Source organism: Ylistrum balloti, unplaced genomic scaffold (genome assembly GCF_031769215.1).
Source record: "Ylistrum balloti isolate Yb309-2 unplaced genomic scaffold, AGI_CSIRO_Ybal_v1 Utg369862, whole genome shotgun sequence".
Taxonomy (NCBI): domain Eukaryota; kingdom Metazoa; phylum Mollusca; class Bivalvia; order Pectinida; family Pectinidae; genus Ylistrum; species Ylistrum balloti.
Genome location: NW_026782009.1, coordinates 593,878 through 614,617, shown reverse-complemented (window position 1 = coordinate 614,617; position 20,740 = coordinate 593,878). Strand labels below are relative to the sequence as shown.

Here is a 20,740-nt window from a genome sequence, read left to right as displayed (position 1 = left end):
TCATCTATCTACATATTAACTGTACGTAAGGGGTTTTGAGGGCGATGATTTAAGAGTATGTAATGTATTTGACTTGAAATTTCCTGAACATTTTGCCGAATTTTCTAAAACACGGAAGTTATATATTGTTCTATTTCTAACTGTAATGTATTATTAATAGAATATTATAGAAAGCTTCAAGCAAATATAAAAAAGCGTAACGAGAAAATTGTATATTATAGAAGATAGAAAAGACAACAAGGTAATATTTTTAAATACTCTTGTATGATATTCAAAAGTAAATGATGAGTTTCCCCCAAAGAAATTGATTGCAAATAAAATTGTCATAAATATATATATATATATGTCGTATCAGGAAGCACTAGATTTTTGCTCTAAACCATTTAAAAGACATGCCGTCGTTATTACTTGTAAATAATTGTTACATAAGTTTCACAGTCGAAAAGGGTCAGGAAAACTGCGTGTGTCTCAGAATTGTGGATAGAATGGAATTGAAATTGCCAGATGATTCCGTGTTGAAAACTTGCAGAGAATGAAATACAGTTCCTTGACAGGAAATCGCTTTAGGAAATTGCATATGTGAGATATATATCCGAAATTTAAACATCTGTGCAGCGAGATCCTACCGATAAGTTTATACATTTTAATAAAAATTTCCGCTTTGCAGTTAAATGTACGTATGGTGAATTCTGTTTAACACGCTCATTCCAATTTATTCTGAGTCTTCCACATTTTTTTGTATATTTGAATTATTATCAAAAACTTTAGTTAGCAGGAATAATTAGTGTGACTTTGTACAGAAATCTAAACTTTACACTCTGACAATGTACTCTTAAAGAATACGACAAACTAAATGGAAAAAGTAGATAAAACCCCAGTTCATAATGATTAATAGAAATTCTGAAATTCATATTCGTTCAATTTCTCTCAAAATAATGACAAAGAATGGGTGTTGAAGTGTGTTCTACCTCATGAAGCCAATCGGTCAATCCGTCTTTACGGAGGTAACGAGTTGACAGTCTCAAGCCGGCTACACACTGGTACAGATTATGTCAAGGACTAACACTTGATATCATAATGCCCGAAAACCGAGTTATAACTTAAGCAACACTTCAACATTTATCCACTCTTCAACATCTAACGGATAAGAAATTGTAGACGAAATCAAATTAAACCAATAACTATATGAATATTATTGCACAAATTGGTACAAGGACTAATTAGTAAGCAGATCTGCGCCCGTGATGTCTATCAACTTTCGTTTTTCCCTCTCTGATAGCCAACTTTGTGCCGTCACAACCTTAGACTTGGTGTTCCTTTGAACCAAGGATTAGAGCCCTCACATAGGCTTAACGTTGCTGCTTACGTTTTGTGGCAACGGTGGGATACAAGTTGACCTCCTGCTGCGATTTGAATGAAGTTTACTGAGAGGATAGAGTGATAAAACTATTGCCTAGCTATATATCTCCACATCTAACTGCCCGTGACATTTGTATATGTATAGTGTAAACTCTGGAGAATAGCTGACTGAAGCCTAAGTAGCTCGCCACAATATTAACAGGTAGCAGCTTGGAAAAACGTTTACTTCATTTTTTAATAAAGTGATTTTTTCCTAGTAAAATGACCAAAAATGAATAAATGAAAATACAATATAAGTAATAGATAGACATGTACTTATGGTATGAAAGATTTACACTCACTAAGCTTCCCCAGCCGTGTTATTAATCATTTCTGTTATATCAACTTTCACTCCGACATTAGCACATTCTTAGGGTCACCAAATGTTATGTCCGGCATTGTGACAACATATTTATGACGGCGTAAAATTTCCCAATAACATTCGTAGAACTAAATATTTCAATGTATATGTTATAATTCCTTTGTACATGTATTCTGTTTATAACTGATTATATATATATATAAGTAAAAATGATTTTTGACTTTCTTCTTTTGTCAAAAATCATTTTTACTTATAATTTACTCGCATCTCGTCAAATCAAGTTTTTTTCTATATATATATTTCTGTCATATTCAAGTTTTATATTCGGAAATAAGTACATTACACATTGTAAGATTTTATCTAAGTAATTTAGCCATTGTGTATCATAGATAATTTGATTAATATCCCTGCTATTGGATATCATTTCAGTTTATCATGTAAGAATATATTCTTTACCAAATAAGCAGAAACACTGTATAAAATAATTACAAATTCACAAATATTATGTTGAATTGTGATGGATTATGAGACGTTTCCGGATATTCACAAAACTCGCATTTTCCCGGTTTGTCGTAGTTTTGGTACAAAGCGTTGGTGTATCACGACCTATGCCAGATTTCCGAAAACCGCACAGCTTATCCCGAGAACCTAGAGTGCAACGGGCACTTCCTTTGTATCGTATCCGGCGGATTGAGACTAGTCAGTGAAGTCAAGGGTCAACAGATCATCACGTAGTCATACGAACAGCCACTTTCCTCACATATTATTTAGCCAATACTCTGTTGTTTTGATTTTGAACATCGAACAAAGTCGGAAGTTAAGAAATATTTTTTCAGTCGTAAATACGGTTAAATAATAATGTACATATCAACATATCTTTGACAATTTCTCGTTTCTTTCTTTCTTTTTTTTTTTTTTGTTTTTTTGTTTGTTTGTTTTTTGTTGCTTGTGATTCGGTTTTCCCACTTTTTTTATGCACGGCCAAAGCCATATCTCTACTGAAATCAAGATTTAATACATATGTTAGTCCTATACTAATATTGAATCATGCGTTTAAGATATTTCTTTGTCGGTTTCTACGGCTAAATCTAACTTTAGAAAATTTTGATGACAGAATTATAGGAAATAAATTATCTTTGACATAATATATAATATAAAGATTTAATAAGGGAACGTCTATCTAGAAACGCGAGTTACTTTATGTAGAAAAATAATTTTATACCCTATTTAATGCATTACATTTGAATAGAGATAATCCCTTCCGTGTTGTACATGCATTTTTAATATAAGGACACAATTAGAATAATCTATTTGACGTTATTGTTCGATTTTGATGACGATAGAGCATTGTTAATTAAAACGCTTTAAAGTTCAATTTCAGATAAAGTGCTTTAGTCAAATTGTAATTTGTAAAGTACTTTTAAGTGTGATGGTGTGATACAATTGACCGCGAGCAACAATTATAAGTACTTCATTGATAGTCTAAGTACAAAGATTGTTTAAGTGGAATTTTAAGATAAAAGACTATAGGACTTGACAATCAGGTACACATTTCCGATATTTGTAAACCAATAAACGTGTAGACAAGGCAGACAAATTCAATACACTAAAGCTTTTCACACAGTATATATCGGTACAATTCGGTAAATATTTCAGATGTAATCAAGTTTTGATGATTAACTGATCGGTCGTAAGGGCAGCAGACTTGAGTAGTAATTAAATACCTCGCACGTGTCACACAGACTGCAAGAGTTTTGTTTCATTTTAAGCATTATAAAGATAAATGTTTTTACATAAGTTAACTGACGCTCTTTCACTGTACAGTTTTATCATTCTTAAATTGTTTTTATGCTTTATATATTTAAACATTTTTATATTTTCTGGCATAATATTCTCTCGAATTAGAATTTCTCTTGCCAACTTATACCAATGCAATTTCTGCTAGACATTTTACCCTCGCTTTACCGACATATATAAATACTATTTATCTAGAGCCGATCTCTCTGAGCTTATCAGAATTACAAAAATCCCCTTCTTCCCTAACACGTCTTTAAAAACGTCTATAGAATAACCAGATAATTAACGGACATCCTTCCACTATATCTAAACGAATTTAGGACATATTTCTTATAAAGAAACATATAGTTGGGTGTCAGATCCATTATCTTGGTTGAAATGAAGCCGTTCCAGCGTTCAGAATCATGTCTCTTATAGTTATTTATTCAAAATCACAGCAGGCTATTTACTCCGGGGTGTGTGAAATGTTAGGGGGACCGCTGAGACCAAAAGGAAGTCGAACGGCCACCGACTACCGTGTGTTCACTGTGGTGCCAGATGAAATAAACCACTAATTGAAGGAATTACAACTAATTTTTAACGACGGAATCACGACAAATGTGTTTGCTAAGTCAATGCCATTCTTTAAGACAATGTGTCTCATGTTTTGGTAAGAATTTAAATTTTATATATGAATGTCTGGCATGTGTCAGTACCACTTCATTTCTAAACTGAAAAAATGTCGTAAAGTTAAGACAAAATGCATTATTTATAACAAGGGTGGGTTGTTGGCGACAATATAAAATTGACGAGAGTCTTTACCGTACAACTGCTTCATTGTATATAGAAATAACTTTACGTGGAAGAAATATGCAGTTTATGATAGTTATAATAACGTAAGGTGTGAGTAGTCATTGGTTTTACAAATATTAAATACAAAGGATTATAATATATATACTATCATTTCACTTTGTTTTGTTTCATATGTTGATAAAACATATAAGTTCTGTTTTAACGAAGATGTGCTTCAAAGATCACAGATTTCATAAAGATATTACCTACATTTATTTTATATCCTTTCCGATTTCTTAAAAGCAAAGAGGATCTTACAGTAGAAGAATCTGAAGTCAGGGAACACTCCGTAGTATATATAAGGCGAGAATAATGAACAAATAACATCGACCTGTATACAATTGATGAAATTAGTGTTGATATCATCTTTAAACATGCCATCGACGCAAAAGTAAGCACTCTATTGAAAAACGGGTTTAATTTACTTGTATAGAACCTGGAGTGTACCCTCTTGTAGTCTCTTATCGATAGTGCAGAATACTGAAATGTTCGAGTACCTCAAAGTAAGAGCAGGGATGTGCCCCAATCGATGTATGTACACAGCATGAAGAGTCACTTGATTACTCTCATGAACGAGACACTATCCCTACCACTTACAATATCTCCACTTAAAAGTAGAATACTTACGCTTTTCAACCATTTCAATGATATCGTCTTCTTCACGTTTTGGAGTTACGGCATGGGATGTCTGGTGCATGTTATGATGATGCTGACTTTGGTCCAGCATGTTTGTCGCCGGTAAGGATGTAGCTCCGGCTTGTGGTATGTCATGTTCCATCTTTGTTGAGGCGTTGTCTGTCACTCCCGTGTGACCGGGCGGGGCCTGGTCCGAAGGCTGGGGTCCAGCGTGGTTGTGATTATGATTACCCCCAGGTATGATGTGGTCCGACCGAAGAGGCGATGTTTGTGGATTTGTATGAAGTGTCATTCCCATGGAGGACACAGTTGGTGGACTACACGACAATGTAGTGTAGGTAGGTTGTTGCATTGGTGTGCCACTTGGCGATGGTGTACTGCCGTATAGACAAGAAGAGTTATTACCAAAGCCTATCTGGTCACTTACTCTGTTATTACCTGACATGTCCAAGCAGTGTCCATTTCCAGCCATAAAATTCATATTGTTAGGATAATCTAAAGCACAGTGTTCTGTCCAGTTTCCCAAAATATCTCTGACAGAAAAAGGTGTTGATAGAGGATGGTTAAAATTCATCTTCTATATAAAGTTGTACCACTATTACTGATGACTACAAGTGTTGTGATGTTTCTCAACCACTTACTCGCCTGTACTCTACTCCTCTTGAGGACGGTGACATTAACACTTCAGCCAGGGGTATTCGGTTATATTGACGGGCACATGCTCATGTAGTCGTCAGTATCGGGCCGTCACTCTCTGCTGAAACAGCAACCCCACAGTCAGTATCCGTCTCGGCCAATCACTGCGCCGGCCTCGTATCACGGGACGCAGGGATTTCCTGCTGAAAACTTACAGGAAGGAACCTTCTCTTACAGTCATGTGTAGGGCTGTTTTACAAACAAGTATAGATACAGAGCTATGATAGTCTTAAATAATTGCTGATAAATAATTTCTGGAAAATCCCCATTTTGACACTTTCGTTATTCGTTTTGTGTTCGTCGTTAACTAGAAATAAGGAATAGGTGATCATTTCTACTTTCATAAAGTATCACATTACACAGGAATGCAATGATAAGTCATTAAGAAGTTTTGACAAATATTTTTATGTCAGTATATTCTGAGGCATTGTTGCTTTCTCTTTTGCCGGGGTACCTTTTTATACACTAGAATGGTTACTTTTGATAAATTAGATAAAACGTAGATTTCAGTATACATAGCCACTATAAAGAATGTGAAGGTTTTCTGTTCCTTCAAATGACATCTTTCTGTATATAACTGGATACAAGTTGTAGATTACACTGTAAATGGGGGCATTTTTCTCTCGTTTACCGCCCGCGAGCTATGGGTGGTTTGTCTCAAACTTCATCGTATTATTCTCTCGCTAGCCAGCCACTGTACCGCTTGGCGGCAAGTCACAGAACAGTTTACCCAAAACACAACAAAGTATAGGCCGTCTGTCGTCGCAGATCCTCGTTTCCATCTCCCAGGTTTAATTTTATCGAAGCATGGCAGCCGTAACATTAACAATGCCGTGTCCTGACTTCCAAATAGCCCGACTTTCTGTTTTTCTCCTATGTCAGTTCCTATCTTGTAACATATCATTGCTATATACACAGAAACCCTAATCAGAACGGCCTTGTCAGATACCCATATCGCCGATATAGACCTACGTGAAACGCTAAAGGAATTGTCTCTACCTCACCTACCAGTGTAATAAGACAAACAATATCAACCAGAATTCTTTATCAATCTTTTGGGATAAGTGCGGTGTCAACTACATCCAAGTTCTATAAGAACGTGCTACATCTGTATGGTTTAAATGAAATATGTGTCAAAATGTCACCACATGTGTTTTCTATGCTACATGTGTTTAAAACCACACATGACAATTTGTTAATGTTCTGTGTTTTCTATCTGGTATCTGGGTAAAATTTGCAGATATCGCACTCATAACCTACGCACAAAATTGTAAATATTCTGCCACTAACACTGAATCAGGGTTAGTGCCTGCTTTGCCCAGAGAACATCAATTCTTGCTTTATTTTCGCCATTTTATAGCTATTATGATGATAATTAAAACATTTTAGAAAATAAATCAAATCTTATTGGCTGTTACAACATCGTCTCAAATGTACAAATCAGGATACACAGAAAATAATTTTGTCATTCTGTTATTTATTTCACCTAGCCCGATGGTGTGAAGTGGTTTGAATATCGACTCAGCGACCAGATGTTCATGAAACATATTAACTTGATCGGTAGAAATATATATGTATATACCATTTTGTATTCAAGCTTGTAATGTATGAGATAACAAAGGAGAATGGTTATTATATATGTCGTGTACTTATTTGCGAAATCGAAACTTTATACGAGGAAGGAAGTCCCGCATCTATATTTAAACGATATATGTAATTGTTGAGGCAGGCACTCACTTAATGTTTCATTTATGATTCTTGGTTATGGTTCACTTTTCAGTAAACCTGTGATATTTTGATTTAAATCATGTGCTTGTCAGGGTTTCCCCTCGTTACAATTAATTGCTGATTACCTTTATGCATAAAGAGCAAAACAAAAGAACAAAATACGATGTGGTGAAAGTCTGGAGGACATTTATAAGAATTTACATCTTACATCAAGTTATTTACTTTTTCTGGAAACCAGGAAAGCAGAAAGGGAAAGGGAAATATAGACTAAAACATGTTATGAAAGTGTGAAGATCTAGGACAGTTAAATTAATTAAAACAGACTAAAACATGTTAGGAAAGTGTTAAAAAAAAACGAGGCAGTTAATTAAATTTAAACAGACTAATCATCTTATCAAAGTTCGGAAACCAGGAGGGCAGATAAGGAAAAATTAAGTTTAAGGCAGCTTTGGAAAAAATGAACAAAATAAGAGGGCAATTAGGAAAATCAAAGTAGCATAAAACATGTAAGAAAAGTGTGGAAATCACGATGATAGTTAGGGAAACAAAAACAGACTAAAGCATGTTAGGAGAGTTTGGAAATCAAGAGGACGGTTGAGGAAATTGAAACAGACTTAAACATGTTTGGAAAGTTTGGAAATCAGAAGAGCGGTTGAGGAATTGAAACAGACTTAAACATGTTTGGAAAGTTTGGAAATCAGAAGGGCGGTTGAGGAATTGAAACAGACCAAAACATGTTAGGAAAGTTTGGAAATCAGGAGGGCGGTTAAGGGAATTGAAAGAGACCAAAACATGTTAGGAAAGTTTGGAAATCAGGAGGGCGGTTAAGGGAATTGAAACAGACTTAAACATGCTGGGAAAGTTGGAAATCAGAAGGGCGAATAGAAATGTTAAAACAGAGTAAAGCATATTAGGAAAGTATAGATATCAGGAAGGAGGTAAAGAAGATGAAAACAATCCGAAAAACTATTTGTCATAGTTAACCTATCACAGTTGAATCATTTGGATATTACAAAGTTAAACGTTTATCTGTATGCTTTTAGGGTACGACTTCATTATATTTTGTATGCAGTTTTCTGGTAGATAAGAAATTTCATTACCTTTTGTGTGCATTAAGGGGTAGTTTTACTATTTTTGTAAAAAGTAAAGACTTGATTAATAATTTTTGTATGGTGGAAGTTTGATTATTTTCTACACTGGTTGTTTAAATACATTTGTATGATGTTAAGGAAGTTGTCTTATTTTGTAGAATGTTCAGTTAGTCTTATCAGATCTGTATGCAGCTAGATTTATTATTTTTGTTTGCTTTGATAATATATTTCTTTGCTTTTTGTTTTCTTGTAGTTGTTATATCCTGTGAGAGTAGTTTGATTATATTTACGTGTAGAAAGGGTAGCTTTTTCAATTTAATATACTATTAGAGTAGTTTTATTATTTTACGTGTATAAAGGGTAGCTTTATCAATTTAATATACTGTTTTAGTAGATTTAGCATTTGTATATGCGTTGAGGTTAGTTTTTTCATTTTCATGTGATGTGAGGGTAGTTTTACTATTTTTGTGTTGGTCGGGTAGATTATATTATCTCTTTATGCTGTTAAGGTAATTTATTATTTCATATCCTGTTAAGGTATTTTTTATCATTTTAAATCCTTTTAGGGGATATTTTTAATTTCTGTATCCTGTAACTGTTCTATTCTGGTATTATGTTGGTACTTAATCCAATCATTGATTGCATTTGCTTGTCATACTTTTGTAGTTTCTGCATGATTTAAAGATACACAGGTAAATCATTTTTTATAATGTTTTAAGGGTTCGTTTTGATGTAATGGTAGGTACAGATTCATACCTTTCATATAAGGATAAAACGTTCATGGTTTTAATTGTATTCTGTTGGTTTCGTATTTTGATAAGATAAAGTATGCTGATAATCAATATAGTGTAAAAACTTTTTTTTTTTTAATCTTGATCTAATTTTAGGAAACTGTTTTGATACTGTGATTGAGTTATTTTTGTTTTTAAAAACTGATTTTGGGAAACAATTTTGATATTGTGTTATTTATGTTATTTTTGTATTTTTTTAAAATCTGATCAAATTTTGGGAAGCTGTTTTGATACTTTAAATGATTTGTTAAGTTGATGATGTGTATGATTATTTCATTTTGTTATAAAATTAAGTCATTGCTCAAAATGTCTCAAATATCGAATTTGAATTTCATCAAAGATTTCTGAGATATATGGCTAACACATGCGATTATTCTTTTTTTTTTTTTTTTTGACTTAATATTTATTTCAACATATTTTGTTATACACTTTAGCTATCTATGCCATTAAAGTAGTAGCAATGGTGACTCGGGGTTTCCTGTTGTGGAACGCACAGCGTGCAGCGAAATGTTGGTAATATCATTTGATGACATTATCGATGAATAATATAGCCAAATCGTTCGTTGTGAGTGAGTATTTATCAACTGTTCGAGGGAAGGTTTGTTATCAATAATATTGTAATAGTAATATGAAGATATTTGAGAAAGCGTTGTAAATTTGTTCCTTTGCATTGCTAATGTATGATATTAAATTGTACTTACGTAATTTGTTTGATTTGAATAATAATAAAATACTCATTTGACAAATTATTGATAAAAAACATTGTATGTATATTCATGACGGGTCGTGTTGATAAAAATAATTTTAGTTCTTTTGAAGTCACTATTAAAATCATTGATAAAGATGATGTCTATGATTCAAACTTTACCAAAACATACATATGCAATATTTTATGCATGGAATAAATTAAAACGCTAAATTGTTACACTATAATATTTGATATTAATGTATAAATGTAAAACAACAATGAAAGAAATAGGTCAAGCGTCCTTAATCCAAAATCCTTTGTTTTAAGCAAATGAGGTTAAGTAAAACTTAATCGTTTTATGTGTTTAATAAACTTTGTGTGTAAGTGCGCCGATATCAACATGAAATCAAGTTTAGCACTGAATGCCAGAGGCATTTTAACAGAAATATTTCCGGATTTGTTACACCACGTTAAGTACAAGTTTTATAATAAATGTTTCACGGCGTATATTAAAATGCCAAAACGTACTCCCAGTAAAACAGATGAACAATTACGATAAAGTTTGACTTTGGGGTAGAATGTGCCTTCTCTGATCCTGTAATACATGGAAGGTAAGCGTGCAACGTATCAGTGTTATCGTCGGTTTTAATGAGTACACGAACTATCTTGTTATGTCAGAAGATGAAAGCACGACGATATGCGATGACTATCACTATGTCGAGGGGTTTAGAAAAGATTAGGACTTTACTCCGAGGAACGGGACTCGAGCATATCCCCAGTCCGATCTGTGCTTCCTGATGTAAAGGAATTCCAAAGTAAATACCTACAAAGATGGGGCTGATATTACCAGTTTCATTTTCAAAAATTAATTACAAGTTTTAATTCCCTTCTGCTAATGCTTAAGCTAGTGTCATCAATCATTAAACATAGTAAACATATGGACATAACAGACACGTTCAATACTGTTAGATAAAGCGCTAATTCTCATGCATGTTGTGGATTTTGCATAAGTCAAAAAGAAAAAGTTGAGAAAATAATCCTCGATCCCAAAGAAGTTGTCCTCAATGAATGATAATTCCTGAATGATTGTAATTTGTTATAGACATTTATTATGACAAAACATAATCGGCGGAATACGAACACAGTGATTATAGATGCGACAATGCAAAGGACTGGAACTTCTAACTCACTGAATCTTTATGCATTGTGTTAGTCATCAGTGATTTCGAGACCAATGCCTTTCATTATCTTATGAGAGCAAACAATGTAAGAACCCATCCCTTTGTTTAACTATTTTATATTTAAAGTGTTGGGATACAGGTGCGAACAAGATAATACTACAGAAGACAAACATATCGTACATTTTATCACAAATTAGCATATCCAAAATAATTAATGAAAATTCATCACAACGCCGTTTCTTGGCTTTTAGACACTTCATGTAATTCTAAAGGCATGAATTGTTGAAACGTAAAAGGTGGGATGTAAAACTCTATTCCGCCAAACCATACTTTGAAATATTAAATAACCAGATAATTAAGAAATGATCGTTATTTCTTAACACTTTATAAATATTTCGAAAGGAGAACATGTATTAATTCGAAATCTGGACAATGCTGTAGGAATTAAATATGCCATAAAGAGTGGTAGGGTAAATCTCTAAGATTGCTGTCCCAATAGTATATCCCATGTATTCACAAACAAATGTTCTAAAGGTACACAAGTAAATAGCGCCTTTCATTTAACTGTATAACAAATAATTAATAAGAAATGCTGAATTTCATGGCTCTTGCCGCAAATAATATTTCATAATACAGTTATCATCAAGTATATGATATTAAAAAAAGTTTTCGGTTAAATGTAAGATAATCGTACGATAATAATATGACAAATTGGCTAATTTAGAATATATGAAGGTCATGTTAATGTGGCTAATGTTAAAGATAAATGAAACATAATTCAATTACTGAACAGGTCGTTGAAATGACAAAGAAAACAAAATTTTGTAAACTATTATAACCTTAACGGATCGCTATGTCTCTATATGATCAAAGAAGCACATGGTATACAGGACACCTTTTTTTTAGCAATATTGAATGTTGGCATATTTTCACTATTCTTTATAAAATACTTATCTCTGGCAATGATAAGAGTCGTCATTTTGTTTAAAATAACTGATCTAATGGGTTTTCATAACCGTGCATTATAGCAAGAATAATGATATTTTGCGCACTTTTTGTTTATATAGCTGTCTGTTATCAAGTACTACAAGTGCTTCGTCATTTTCACTTTACTTTATGTCATAGGAGCTAATTTATTTCAACTGAAAAAAGTTCCAAAATATGCAGTTGTTTTTTTGTCAATTTATTCTTAAGATTATTATCATATTTTATCTAGTATTATCTAGTCTCGTCAACATTAGGTCTTAATGTTGCACAGAAATGGTAGGTGGTGTATTGGACGATTTTAGTCAACATAAGAGTGCTATACACTTAATACCGCATGGCAGTACTCATACTTGGAATGTAGACTCTTGTCTTGTCAAGCATTGTTGTCAGATCGACGCCTATTTCACTAGGGAATATATCTGGTTACCTTTTATAAAATACCATCACAGAATAGTCACATTATACAAATATAACTGAACTTTGACATGCGGTAAAGTTGGAATGTCATGGATGCTCTCAACCCTGAATAGATATGTCTTACACAGTCCTAGGCTTTTCATTAAAGTTCAATATTTTGATTTTAATATCATTAATATAATTGAATGGTATCTCAATCTACATGATATATTTTGATTTTTATGAATTTCGTATACTTTTGAAATTCCTTATAAATGATTTGCATCATTGTTCGCAATGTTATGCTGATTGTGAAGTTCTATCTTTACTTCACAATGCTTCACGGGCAGTTTTAAACAGCAGAAACCATAGGATACAAAGTCTACTTCAGGAAAATATAGCAATGTTACAGTTTCTAATTATGCGTTATAACTAGATACAAACAAACATTAGTCCAGAGATGAAACGAACATAACAGTCAAAAAGCAATATTTGCCTTATTAACTTGCATAAGTCAAACACATTAAAACTCCTTTGATACACAGATAATTAAGATAGGTGATGTCCTGTAAACGGTGATTTTTGAAATAAAGATGACTGTTATCTCACAGCTATCGGGTCGTTTATTACGTTTCGAGTGGTTAATCTGGAATGTTCACGTCTGCCTATTGGAACACAGTAAGGACCCATTGTACGATAGATTACTCTCCCTTCAACGTAGCCTCCATCCACTTAGGCGATATATTGGAATGATGATATCTTCATAAATTGCAAAGTAGTTCTGTTCGGGAGTTAAAGATCTGAAGGTACATATCTGAGATCAGAGGAATACACATTTTGCTGACCAATGTTGATACTTACGAGCAATAAAACATTCCTGTACTATCAATATATTCAGCTGCTTTATCAGATACCAATTTTTGCAAAACATAATCAAGTTCCTATATAATATAGACATAGATAATTTGTATTTTGTATACGATTACACGATAAGAAGAAGTAGTTCTTATGTAAGTTTTTTTTTTGGTATTCGATCTGATGTAAAGATGGCGATACCAGAAGTGATTGTCTATTTATACAATATATTATTGGTATTATGAACAAATGAATGTCTGTTATTGCTGACGAAAGAATAAACAATTACTAGGTATTTCTATCCTGCAGGCAGTTTTATTATAAAAATTTAAAACTTTTTTAAAATTGATTTGTTGAATAAAAGTCGAAAATGTTGAAAGATGTTGCCAGTTTTATCTTTACTAGAGTCAGTTCGTGTTTTGATAAAGCGCTTTTAAGTTTATTTGAACATGAAAATCGGAATCCAACTTTTATGGTAATCATATCATATATCATGACAGCAAGTTTCAAGACATACTGATATCAATAAAGAACAGTCATTTAACATACCGAACAGTGACAAAAATAATATCTTAACTACTTTTTGACTACCCCATTGCTCTATTGTCATGTTTGAATTAAACTGTTTATCATCTCATAATTTTTGCAAACAGCCACAAAAGTTATTTTCTAATTCTCAAAGGTCCTGAACCATTTATGGTATATATTTGATTGATATTTTTTTTCATGTTACAACGAATATGCTTTTTGTATTTAAAACAATTCTCTAATTGATTTCTATATTCATTCACTGTAAATGTGCATGATGGTGTAAAAGTAGTTTTTCTGTATAAACAGAACTGTCATAGCTTACCATCCCTAACATCCCTGCTTCAAGTAAATGCCCCTTTATATTTAATGGTAACATATCTTAGGACAAAACATCTTACACACACACACACACACACACACACACACACACACACACACACACACACACACACACACACACACACACACACACACACACACACACACACACACACACACACACACACACACACACACACACACACACACACACACACACACACACACACATATGTATCATACCTATCTATACACTTTAATCTTTAAAAAAATGTATGAAATTAAAGGAGTAAATATTCCGTTTTTTTATAATCTATAAAAGTAATGACAATACGATATACTATTCGTAATTATTGAGAGATACATACGTTCTGGCTAGTCTGAATATTGAATAGAGAACGAAATTTATTTAAGAGAACTCAATAGTTACAAAATCAGTACATTTTAACTGATTAGATTTCATTATGTCTAAATTTTAAGATGGCCTTTACATAGCTTATGGAAACATTTCATAAAGTTTTGCCATACTTCGTCTGTCGCTTAAATTCATTGGGAAAAAAATCGTGGGATTTTAGCTACCATGGAATGGTATTGGAGTTTGGTTTATTGTATCGCCCAGGTATACCTAACGCTTAATCTTAAAACCGTAAATCAAATAACAACAAAATCTACACCTATCGGTTCTATTTTATCTAATATTGTAGGAACTATAAAGTGTCAGTAAGTATGTTTTGTTTCAATATTGTATATTAAGGTTGTACACACACTTTCATTAACTGTATCCTATCACACTTCAACACATTGTGTGGTGAGGACTAATGACTTACCGGAAAACAGTAGCCGTGAAAGATAATATTGATGACTCAAAGCATAAACAGTTCATTTCTTAATTCTTCTTTAGTGCGACCTGAAAACTGATGGTGAAACGCTAGTCTAGTATGATGAAGCACTGAACAATAATATAGGGATGATATTCGCTCGAACTTCCGAAATATGTAATTGTCTGATACAATGTAAACAATATTGACTTAATCTGAATTTCCTACAGAAATCTGTTGGTCACAAACAATAGAAAAAGGCGTAAATCGACAGGATGGGTTTATTTATAATCTGATCATCATACAAATATGTTTGTATAGCTGGGAAGAAATTGTAGCATGAAAGTACGCATAGACCTCTCCAACACTCATGGGTTACGTTGGTCTCCTTTGGAGACATTGGTAGGAAATATATTTAACATATATTTACAGGGCATGAGTGGTAAATGAATCAGCTACTCCTATGGCACTCGTAATCTTAACATCAAGACTTTCTTGTTAATAATTTTCTCGATTTTCCAAACAAAAGGTAAGCGTTCTATCCAGTAGCATGACGAGCAGGATGATTTCCATTTCATTTTGTGAATTTTCGTTTTCTAGTAACATTTCTGAGTCGTAACCGTGGTGTTCACGTGTAGACCATTCGATATTCAAACGCATGGCATCAATATCAAGATTTTCGTGCAAGATGTCGACAGCTGACAAAAAAAAAAAAAAAATCTCAGTGTACATAATTTTTAGAAATGGGGGTTGATGAAAATTAATTGGAAGTGTTATGATAACTGCGCTGATCTCACTGAAAAATACTTTATTTCCTTGCGCGAAATGAAGTCGGACGTCTTTGTTGTTCGTTAGTATGTCTGGTAGTTCGCTTTTTTATAAACGTCTTCTCATTTGTGGATATGACCAAAATACACATGACAGGTACCGTCGAGAAAGCAGAAAACGTCAACTCTTCTGGAACCTCAGACCTCCTTGTACTTTTCCGGATGTAGTCGTGTAATTAGCTCGTTTGTTCAAATTTAGATTCTGTTGACATATTGGTATTTCCGGTTTGTTTTGTTTCTGTTGATTTAACGATTTTCGATCATAATGAATATTTGCTATGTCGTTTCCGTTTTTTGTTTTTTTTAAATCCAATTGCATGCACTTGCCTAGGATAAATGTAAGATTAACAAACTTTCGATTCTTCATTGTTTGCTTATTGTTTTATTTTAAAAAGGAAAAGAAAAGAAAATGGAAACATTATATTCTGTAAGATGTCGTGCTGGTCGTTATCTTAGTTATAATAAAATCTTATATATATCAATTTAACTCCAAACAAAAGTGTGTTGAATATCATGGTATATCTTAAATATAATATCTGTTTAATAAGATTATTCATACTTCATTATTGATAATTTATTTGACAAATATACTTAACGTTTGGTTTATTGTTTATACACAGTTTCATTTTATATATCAAATCCCTACACCATTAGCAGACAAGGTAAACTATATACAAAGATATAGAAATATCAAAAGGAGTAAAAATACAGCATTTAATTAGTTTTATGGCATTTATTTATAATTGGTATTCCAGCATTTTATATTTCATGGAACACGATTACGTTTATTGTATCCTTTAATCCCTCATTCTGAATTTTAATAGGTCATATCTTCTGTGGCATGACAAAAGCGTCCACTGAAGAGAATGCTAATGTAGTATGGCATGGAATAGATTTGATCACTTGAAACAAAAGTAATGTATAATGAGAAATATGTAACATTTCAGACTTTAAGTTAAATGATATTTTGGTGATACTATTTTCATGTAGGAGAAGCAAAATTGAACGTTTCAAGAGGCTGATATATGCATTGTTACAACAGCGGCGAAATCTTATCCAAATATGTTAAAACAGATTTATATTGGTGATATTATGCGTCACACAATACTTACAGAACAATAACGTTTAATAGTCCTTTTGTTCAGTTGCAACATAATATCATCTGTAGGAATTTCCTTCTGCATTTAAGCAAATTGTGTTAATTAGTAATGAAACTCATATATGATTAGACAAAATATAGACATACTTGTCGATTTTATATCAATGACATTGAATAATGTAATGTTTTCGTCATTTTTTAATGCAGTCAGCTATTTGTTCACGGATTAGTTTAACGTCACAATGCATCGTCATGTGACTGTAAAAGCACATGATACTTAGAAGTCACGTGATCGGAAAGAGTGAAGTCATGTGATGTTACTTTCAATATGTAGTTATATTCCATTAAAACACTGTTGTAATAATATAGTAATCTTTTCCATCTTCAAAATAACAATTGGAACAAGAAGATTTTACATTTTAAGTTTTAATCGGTAAAAATCGACAAACTTTTTCTGATTAACCACATTAAGAATAAACTACACGTGAGTCAATGATATTGAATATTCATCAACAATATTCTTGAAATAAAACATATTTATATCTCCTACACTATGATAAAATAGATGTTATATTGTGCTTTCTCACATTGTAACAGCCACCATCACATCGGGACAAATGCTATGGCTATACAATGGTACAGTTTTGTAGCTGTCTTATCAGGAATAAATCAGGTTATAATTATTTAAAAATAGTAATTTCACTACATTTATGCTGTCTTCAACGAACCATTAATATTTTGCAGACTATAAGTGTAGGATATTTTGTCTGATACAGTATAGTAATAGGTGTTTAACAGCATTTAGACATGCTTATACGATGTTTATTTTTTGTACATGTTTAGTGATCAATGGCCTGAAATTAATATTTGTTGTCTATATGCATTATTAGTAAGTATGGTATTTATAGTAATTATTTTGAAGATATCTTGACTACATATTCGATATAAACTTATTTCAATTCATTCTTGGCATGGCGAGTCTTGTGTTACTGAAAACGACATATGATACATAATTATATTCAAACGATCATTTACACGCCCTCTTTGTGGTGTGTTGTATCAGAAAGTGAATTGTATATACATTTCAAATTGTATGTAAATTGTTATTGCACTTTATTTCTCAGACAAAGTTGTGTGGTATAAAACCGCTATATCATGATGGGTTACGTCATACACTATATATGTGTTATTTCTCACAGTAATCTTGACAATACAGAAATACAAACTGAGTTAGGTACTAATGTCCTGGTCTGAATGACTCGGATTAAATGGCATAGTTAGATTATTTTGACGTCGCCGTATACATAACTTTTACCTATTGTTATCATAAAGTAATTGTACCTCCTACTTACCAATTCAACATTATTTTGTTTGCCTGATTGTGACACTGTTTTACATATATCAACGTCAGTTATCTAACACTAACATACAGAACAATTATATGATGTATCATAACGAGCAGTTTGCAATTTTTCAATTAAGTTTGTCCTCTCAACAATTATCTAAATAAATCAAACTAAAATGACAAAAACTTCTCATGACTTTGACAAAGTTTTAGATGGTACTATATTAATTTCAAATTTCTGTAGTCTTTTAATTACACGTTCCTAATTAACTGTTCTATATCTTGATTATTAATATATATGGCACGTGGTGTTCTTTGTTGTCTATAATAATATTAAAAAGAACATCTGCTGTTTAACTGTTTAGATGTTATCTATCGGATATCGGGTGTGATGCTCTATTAGCCTTCACAACAGGTCAGGTGTTTATGTTTGACTTAATTGGTGTCAGTAGCAAGATGAGATATCCTGCTATTCTAGATAATGACGTTTATTCTTGGAGTCAGTAGCAAGGTAAGATATCCTGCTATTCTAGATGATGACGTTTATTCTTGGTGTCAGTAGCAAGATGAGATATCCTGCTATTCTAGATAATGACGTTTATTCTTGGAGTCAGTAGCAAGGTAAGATATCCTGCTATTCTAGATAATGACGTTTATTCTTGGAGTCAGTAGCAAGGTAAGATATCCTGCTATTCTAGATAATGACATTTATTCTTGGAGTCAGTAGCAAGGTAAGATATCCTGCTATTCTAGATGATGACGTTATTCTTGGTGTTAGAAGTAAGATAAGATTTCTTATATTCTAGATAATGATGTTTAGTTTTGGTTTCAGATACAAGATAAGATTTCCTACTAATCTAGATGATGACATTTATTCTTGGTGTCAGAAGCAAGATGAGATATCCTGCTATTATAGATGATGACATTTATTATTGGTGTCAGAAGCAAGATGAGATATCCTGCTATTATAGATGATGACATTTATTATTGGTGTCAGAAACAAGATAAGATATCATACTACTCTAGATGATGACGTTTGATAACATATATAGGTGGTATTCTTCTGATATTCCTCGGTATATCTGAAACATTGTCTTAGGCAACAGATATACTGTAGAGACACTTAGGGGATATGTTAAGTCGACTACATATTTAAAAAAGCATGTTTAAAGAAACTTATTTTCATAAACTTTTAAAACAGGTTATTTCTATTTTTCACATGTTAATATGTACAAGTTTATTTACGAATTTCAACTTCCATAGGCTAGATGTTATAATACATTTATATTACTATATTTGCTCGGAGAATTCTGACTTGTTATTACACAACTAAAAACAAACTTGTTGGTTATGTGACGAAAGAGTTGTGTGAGGATCAAATCAGACTCAAGAATTTATTACAGCAACGATGCAAGCTTCAAAGAATAAGTGTATTCTCATGCCGATTTCCACGTATTTGCAATGTTATTTCATAGTAAAATACACCATCAATAGGACCTTTGTGTTCCTACGCGACATATCTCAGAAAGAGGAAGTGAGATCCGGAATCAGACCCAGATTACGATCTTACAGAGAAAGCTGTACCTTTCCACCATATAACAATAAACAATAAATCATTTATTCTTATTCATTTTAATACATATTTAAATACAAACCATACACAGTGTTATTTTTCTCGATGAAGAGCGGTCTATTTTCTGTCCTTCGTCGGACCGTGAAGGGGCTCTATTCTATCCCTTTTTTCAAACAGAGCAGCTGTCCATCCTTGTACGCTGAGTTCAACTTCTTGGTTTTCTGTTACTAGGCTTCGTACCAAGAAGCTCTGTCAAAATGAATAACCAAAGTTATTTATAAGAAACATAATAATAAATACTGATATCGTATTAGCATTTTATTTCCGGACAGATGAGTTTGTGGGTATATGTTAACATTATATATTTCTTATTTTGATATACACATTCAAGGTATGATTATATATACATATGTATTAAGTAATATCGGTGGTATGGTCTAATGATGGCACTAATAAACACACCTACCAAGATGTGATGTAATTTATTTGTGTCTTGCTTCATTGATCATATAAGCGATGTAAACATGTAAAATGTATTACCATATCAACATACAAAGGGCAAGACTAAAACCTTATTATTTATAAGATGTAATTATTTGATGCAATTTTTCAAAGGAGGTGTTGATGTAATCTACCAAAAGATGGCCGATAATGTAAGTGGATTCACTTATAGTTCTTTTATAGTTCTTATGTTTTGTCTGATTAACTCATTATTTGACTCTACTATGTCACATTCTAAACTTGTAATAAAAAGTGTCATCTACTTGTTTGTCTAATTTATAATCTGTAAGACGGTTACATATTGATGATGTGATCATTTATTGTTTTACTT

At 32.5% G+C, this 20,740-nt stretch overlaps 1 protein-coding gene across 2 annotated transcripts in view; it reads right to left on the bottom strand.

Moving 5' to 3' along the window:
• LOC132545886 (homeobox protein Nkx-2.2-like) overlaps positions 1 to 20,740 on the bottom strand; it is a 48,819-nt gene that overhangs the window by 6,141 nt on the left and 21,938 nt on the right. The window contains exons 2-4 of one of the 2 annotated variants that reach the window (XM_060209559.1): positions 19,991 to 20,157; positions 15,074 to 15,160; positions 4,976 to 5,823 (exon numbers count right to left, since the gene is read on the bottom strand). In XM_060209559.1, the coding sequence (XP_060065542.1) occupies positions 4,976 to 5,558 (583 nt within the window). In that variant the 5' untranslated portion in view covers positions 5,559 to 5,823; positions 15,074 to 15,160; positions 19,991 to 20,157. Of the gene's footprint in view, positions 1 to 4,975; positions 5,831 to 15,073; positions 15,161 to 19,990; positions 20,158 to 20,740 lie in introns of both variants that reach the window. The other variant, XM_060209560.1, reaches the window with a different exon arrangement.